The sequence below is a fragment of the Oryza glaberrima genome, chromosome 6 (genome assembly GCF_000147395.1).
Source record: "Oryza glaberrima chromosome 6, OglaRS2, whole genome shotgun sequence".
NCBI classification, from domain to species: Eukaryota; Viridiplantae; Streptophyta; class Magnoliopsida; order Poales; family Poaceae; genus Oryza; species Oryza glaberrima.
The window spans coordinates 20053214-20060434 of record NC_068331.1 but is presented as its reverse complement, the minus strand read 5'-3'; the positions used below and the strand labels follow the sequence as shown (position 1 = coordinate 20060434).

Genomic DNA, 7221 nt, shown 5'->3' with positions numbered 1-7221 from the left:
TAAAAATACTAATAATTTGTCGGGGGATATTTCTAACCCAGTTGAAGACAGAAGTTCCTAAAAGAACGATAAAGGGCGCCATAAGTTTCTATCCTGACATTATAGTGTGCACTCCCTTCGTAAAAAAAAAAAAATTCCATTCCTAGCATCCTAAAGTAGAATTAGTGAAAAGTGAGAATGAATAAAATATCCTTAATCATTGAAAAAAATAGTAAGAGTAAGAGATAGGTAAAGGGTATCAAAGAGATATAACTTCTACTTTTACGTACCTGCTGGGAGTAGTAGGAGACAAAATTTAAACGAAGTTAAGTTTTTTTTTCTTTTTAACGGATGGGAGGCGTAGAATTGTGGTGTGGGAGTGCAGCACGACGCCAGGAATGACAGAAGAGTGATTATGGAGAAGCGTCAGGTAGTGGGGATGAAGGGCGTCGGGGGCGTCGGATCATGGGAGGATCGGTGGGGCCGACGTACGCACCAATGATTACGTGGAAGGATCATAGGATCTCTACCCTTGGAAACGAGTCACCGTCATAATTTCAGCCTTCTAGAGTATAATATCTCTGTCTCTACTGTTATAAAAGTAGAAAAGGTACAAATTACCCCTAAACAATCGTGGTCGTTCGAGTTACCTCTAAACCCTAATACCAGTTATTTTCAATCCTAAATTTTATAGACAGGATGAATTATCCCCTAGGTCGATCCAGGGCAATTTTGATCCTACGTGGATGCATACATGGCACTCTAGTCAGCAAAACAAATAAAAAAGATATGGCACCCACTTATCAGCTAAAACAAATAAAACATGGTGGGAGGGATCCACCTCTCTCTTCCCCCTTTCCCTTCCTCTCAATCTCTCTCTCATATGTCGCTGGGAGCAGCGACTAGGTGGCCAGCGATGGGCGTGGCGAGCGGCGGGCATGGTGGAAAGCAGGCGGAGGGCGTGGCGGGGACAAGCGTGGTGGGAGCGCGACGTTGCGGTGGAGGGAGTCGCACTCGAGGCGGAGGGTGGCAAAGTCGCAAGGGTGTCGGTGGTCGCGTCCACGACGGCGACGCACGAGATGGAGCTGCACAGGAGGGCCGCGGCCGCCACTCATCCCTTTCCCCTCTCCTTCTCTTCTGACTCCCTCCTCTTTCCTACAGTGCAGCGACGGTGGTCGGGGCGAAGAAGGTGGCGGCGGCGGTCCGAGCGAAGAAGGCAGCGACGTCGGCGGTGGTCCGGACAAACAAGGTCTCGGTGGGGGAGGATGGCTGGTGGGCCCGGCGGGGGGGTGGCGGGGAGGGGAACCAGCTTCCTCGGAGCGTGAGTACTCTGTCGTGCGCAGCACCAACACCGTCTCCGCCACTGGCTGCCCGGGCAAGTTCCACCTCAGCAGCCTGCCACTCGGGCAATCTCCGCCTCCGCCGTAGGACTCCCGGGCGAGCTTCGCTTGCGCCGCCGATTGTCCGAGCGTGTGCGCCTCCTCCTCAGCCGGCCATCCGAGCGCATGTGCGAGACAACGAGAGAGAGGGGGGATTGGGTTGATGAATGGTTATGACAGGTGGGCCCAGGGGTTATTTATTTATTTATTTTCTGACTAGATTGCCACGTTGGCGCCACGTGTATTGATGAATGGTTATGACAGGTGGGCCCCAGGGGTTATTTATTTATTTTTTTACTAGATTGCCACGTTGGCGCCACGTGTATAAGTTACTCAAAACCGGTCAAAACAGTGTTGAGGAGGGTTATATATCCGGTATTAATAGTTGATGGTGTAATATGTCTAGTTTTATGGTTTGGGGGTAATTCATACTGTCGTGATTGTTTAGGGGGTAATTCGTATTTTTCTCCATAAAAATTGAAGATGTTTTTACTGGTATTTTGGTACGTCATTCGTATATGAGTCAGTTTTATGTTCATTTGCTTTTGAAAATACATATCCATATTTGTGTCAGTTTTTAAGTCTGTTTTTTTAAATACATGTCCATATAAGAAATCTCTTTAAAAAGACTCGCATGCTAACTTGAGACGAATGAACTCCTAACTTCAAGCGAATTCCTACAGTGATTTTCACCTTAATTAAACCATATAATAATAAAAAGATTAAAGTAACCTTCGCCCGTTGCAACGCACGGACATTTTTTCTAGTACAGTAATAAAGGAAATTAAATGATTCTTAATCTCGAGGTATCTAAATTTAGGCCCTGTTTGTTTCAGTTTAAGATTATTGTAATTTAGATTATTAAATCAGATTACTCTAAGCTGGATTATAATAAGCTGATATAAAATAAGCTATGAGTTATTTGTTTCTCTGAATTATTAGAGGCATCTAAGGGTAGTGGGTATTTAGCCACTTAATAATTTGGAAAAAAGCTCCTTTAGAGAAGATTATTGGATTATAGTAATCTGGCTTATAGATTATAATAATCTAGCATAATAATCTAATTATTTGTTTCAGCTTACTCCTAATAAAATGTTTAAATATATTCAATATGGATCTTGTTTTGTCACATATTTTGAGTGGAGTCAATGATGCAAATAGATTTTAAAAATAATACGTGATTTAAAAGATATAAGTTATTAAAGAAGTTAAAAAAAGACACTATAGTATTTTTTTTAAGTTGAAGGGGGATTTATACTCGATGGAGTGGTCGTTTGATAAGACAAACCAACTACCGATAGCAGTCAGTCACGTCCCTAGAAAATGTGATACCTTTTACACGTACCTCAATGTACCACATGAGATACTAAGTTTTGCAATAAAAAATATGATATCTCCCGAGGATAGTAATATACAGAGATACAAATTTGCTATTTGTATAGATAGAAAAATTAATATAGATATAATATAGATAAGAAAATACTACTAGAAAAATCTTTTTTCCAGTAGGCCAAAAATAGTATTTTCAAGCGGAGGAAAGGACCGCCTGAAAGCAAAGGCATGCGAATATAGATGATTTTCGTAGGCGGCCTGCGAAAATCATTTTTGTAGGCGGCATCTATTTCTGCAGTGCCTGCGAAAATATTTTCAGCGAAAAATAAATCCGTCGCCACCACCCCAACCCACCGGCCTCCCCCTTCGGCCAATGGCTCTCCTCCTCCATCAGCCGCTGTTGCCCGAGGGGAGCGCCGCCGCCGCCGGCCTGCTCCCCTCTTCCGTCCAGATCTGGGAGGGGAGGGGAAGGGCAGCAACACGGTGATGCTCTAGAGGCGGCGACCTTCCCTCCCCTCAGCTCCTCGTCACCGCTGCCTCCCCTCCCCTCTCCGGATCCAGGCGGCGACAGTGTGGTCGCAGTCGGTGGGGGACCCAAGCGATTGCGTCGGCGTCGCGGCCGGTGGCGGAGGGAGAGTAGAGCTAAGAGAGAGGAGAGGGAGGGGAGCTGCACCTCCCTTTCCGGCCACGCCGCCGCCGACACCCCTCCCATTCACCGGCGCTGCCGCCTCACCTCCTCGTCGCCGCCGCCTCCCCTCCCCTCCCCGTGACCGGGCGGCAGCGGATTCAGGCGGCGTCATCGTTGTCATCGCAGATGGCAGCGAGACCCAGGCATCGACGCCGTTGTCATCCTGTGGTAGTCGTCATCGTCGCAGCTGGCGGCAGAGGAGAGTATTGTTGAGGGAGAGGAGAGGGAGGGGAGCCGCACCTCCCCTCCGGACGCGCCACCACCACCGCCCTCTGCTCGCGCCACCGCCGATGCCCCTCCCCTTCACCGGTGCCACCACCAACCCCTCTGCCTGCGCTGCCACTGGCGCCCCTCCCCTCCACCGAATCTGGGAGGGGAGGGAAGGAAAGGGAAGGGAGGGAGCCAAAGGGAAATAAGAGTGAGAGAGAGGGGGGAGGGTGAGGGAAATAAGTGGTGGACAGGAGAAGATAAGGATAGGACTAGATTTTTTTTTTCTGTAGACATGATTTTTACAGGTAGACCACATAATTAGATTCCGCCTGCAAAAATTAATTTTTTTAGGCAGATCTCTTAAGTGATCCGCCTGGAAAATTTGATTTTCACAGGTGGACGGCGAGCTTTACGCCGGTTTATATTTTCGTACGCGGCCATTTGGCTTCGAAAGTCATACCCGTCTAGGAAAAAAACTCACGTATGAGAAAATGCCTTTTCTAGTAGTGAAAATAAGCATATAGATATAGATATTAATTTTTATAGTTAAATGTAGCCAAATTCGCCGGCTTCTCCATTGTCTCGCCGATCCGGCCGGAAAAACGGACAACGAATTACCCTCACTCTCGTGTTCTCCGCTGAGTGGGCTTGGTTTCCCTGGAGCTAGCGCTATCTAGCTCTCATGATAGTGCTGCAAGTTTACCACTAACATGAAAAATATGCATTAACAGTTTTAGGTTAAAAACGAAAATTATCATGCATATATAGTATTGCGTTCTGTAGTTCTCCCGTCAGTATATATTCAAGGAAAAACGAAATTATAAGCATAAGGTATTTTAAATCATTTCATTGAAAAATATTGTGAAACCAAGAAGTTTTCCTTGACCAAAAATCGTAGAATATCATTCTGGCTTGCCAAATGGCAACCAATCGAATCCGATGATCTGCTTGTGCGTGTCAATGACTTCCACCAGTGGAATTTCCTTCTCTCTCTCTCTTTTTTTTTTTGCGAATTATTATTTTTAATATTCTGGAAGCAAAAGCAAACCACATAACACGCCCTCTGATTATGACTCGATTCAATTAGCAGCAACGACTAATGACTTCCATTTCCAAACTAATTATAAATATAGTCACAAATAACAGCATGTTCTTCAATAAGCAAACTAATGATCTACTAAGCATCTAACCACTACAAGATGGCCGCGGCGCCTATGAGCTTCGCTTTTACGCTGCTCGCGGCTTGCATTTCCGTCTTGCACCACGCGCCGGCCGCCGCCGCAGCCGCTCCGGCGAACCAGATCGCCGGCTTTCTCGACTGCCTCGCCGCGAGCCTCCCTGCCGGCGTCGTCTACACGCACGCGTCCCGGTCGTACCAGTCCGTCCTCGAGTCCTCCATCAAGAACCTCCTCTTCGACACGCCGGCCACCCCGACGCCGGTCGCGGTTGTCGAGGCCACCGACGCCTCGCACGTCCAGGCCGCCGTGCGCTGCGGCGTCGGCCATGGCGTCTCCGTCCGCTCCCGCAGCGGCGGGCATGACTACGAGGGCCTGTCCTACCGCTCCCTCGACGCGGCCCGCGCCTTCGCCGTCGTCGACATGGCGGGCGGCGCGCTCCGCGCGGTCCGCGTCGACGTCCGCGGCCGGGCGGCTTGGGTCGGCTCCGGCGCGACGCTCGGCGAGGTGTACTACGCCATCGCCAACAAGACCTCCCGCCTCGGGTTCCCCGGCAGCATCGGCCCGACGGTCGGCGTCGGCGGGTTCCTCAGCGGCGGCGGCTTCGGCCTGATGCTGCGGAAGCACGGCCTCGCCTCCGACCACGTCCTCGACGCCACCATGGTGGACGCCAAGGGGAGGCTCCTCGACAGGGCCGCCATGGGCGAGGACCTCTTCTGGGCCATCCGGGGCGGCGGCGGCGGCAACTTCGGGATCGTCCTGTCCTGGAAGCTCCGGCTCGTCCCCGTTCCGGCCACCGTCACGGTGTTCACCGTCCACCGCTCAAGGAACCAGTCCGCCACCGACCTCCTCGCCAAGTGGCAGCGCGTGGCGCCGTCCCTCCCCAGCGACGTCTTCCTCCGCGTCGTCGTGCAGAACCAGAACGCGCAGTTCGAGTCCCTGTACCTCGGCACGCGCGCCGGCCTCGTCGCCGCCATGGCCGACGCCTTCCCGGAGCTCAACGTGACGGCGAGCGACTGCATCGAGATGACGTGGGTCCAGTCGGTGCTCTACTTCGCGTTCTACGGCACGGGGAAGCCGCCGGAGATGCTCCTGGACAGGGGCACCGGCAGGCCGGACAGGTACTTCAAGGCCAAGTCCGACTACGTCCAAGAACCCATGCCCAGCCAGGTCTGGGAGACCACCTGGAGCTGGCTCCTCAAGGACGGCGCCGGGCTGCTCATCCTCGACCCCTACGGCGGCGAGATGGCTCGCGTCGCGCCGGCGGCGACGCCGTTCCCGCACCGGCAGGCGCTCTACAACATCCAGTACTACGGGTTCTGGTCGGAGAGCGGGGAGGCGGCGGCGGCGAAGCACATGGGCTGGATCAGAGGGGTGTACGGGGAGATGGAGCCGTACGTGTCCAAGAACCCCAGGGGCGCCTACGTCAACTACAGGGACCTCGACCTCGGCGTGAACGACGATGGCGACGGCGGCGGCGGCGTGGCGAGTGCGAGGTATGAGAAGGCGACGGTTTGGGGGAGAGCGTACTTCAAGGCCAACTTTGAGCGGCTCGCGGCGGTGAAGGCCAAGGTGGATCCTGACAACTACTTCAAGAACGAGCAGAGCATTCCACCACTTCCGAGTTAGAATGCTGTGGCCTCCAGCTCCAGCCATTCTTCTGCTATAGTAATAATAGAACTAGTCAAATTCTCATGTGTTACATAATAATAAAGTGAGTATTTGATAGTTTTTTTAAAAAGACTTTCAAATGTAACTATAATATATTAGTGCAACTATATTATACCTACGACATAAGTTATATTAGAAAAACTAGGCCACGGGTCCCATTAAGGGGCATGGGATAAAATAAAGGGGTGAATGCTATCTGCCATATCCATTTCCCCTATCATTCCTTTTTCTCCTCACCGAGCAATTACCAGTATTTCCGTTCTTCTTTTCCCTTCATCAACTCTTCCCGCGCCTGTTGTCATCCTCCTCCTCAACCCCTTGACCATCGTCCCCAATACTGATGACATCCAATATCATCTTTTCTCCCTTCCTACACCAAATCTTAAGCATGGGAGAGAGTAGAGATTGGTGAGGGCATGTTGGTTGTCCTGTGTGAGGAGAAGGAAAAGGAGGCGGCAAGGCTGAATGGGACAAGATTTGGGGCACTAGCAAAAAGGTGGAGGCGGCTGGTCTCAATGTGGAGGGCAATCTTGGAGTTGACAAAGTTGACGGGAGGTCATCAAGGTTCTTCACGGAGATCTCAATGTTGTGGTGTAAACAACGCTTGAAGCTTTCATGTTACTTGCTAGTCCATTGCTTCTGCTCGCTAGTGTTGTGTGCAAATATATCACGGCTGATGTCTGGGTACTAGGTTTACCATACCTAGGTACTAACTAGTACCCGTAGGTACCAAGTGCATGGTATATGTGGTATTAGGTCAAGGCGTGGGGAGGAAGAGTGTATCCTT

General features: G+C 50.8%; 1 protein-coding gene across 1 annotated transcript; it reads left to right on the top strand.

Annotated features, from left to right (window-relative positions):
- The first annotated feature begins 4726 nt into the window (after nt 1–4726).
- On the top strand, nt 4727–6831 carry LOC127775984 (berberine bridge enzyme-like Cyn d 4). The gene has a single exon (XM_052302298.1). It carries the CDS (start codon nt 4788–4790, stop codon nt 6390–6392), a length of 1605 nt encoding a protein of 534 aa, XP_052158258.1. The 5' UTR covers nt 4727–4787; the 3' UTR covers nt 6393–6831.
- Nucleotides 6832–7221: the final 390 nt, after the last annotated feature.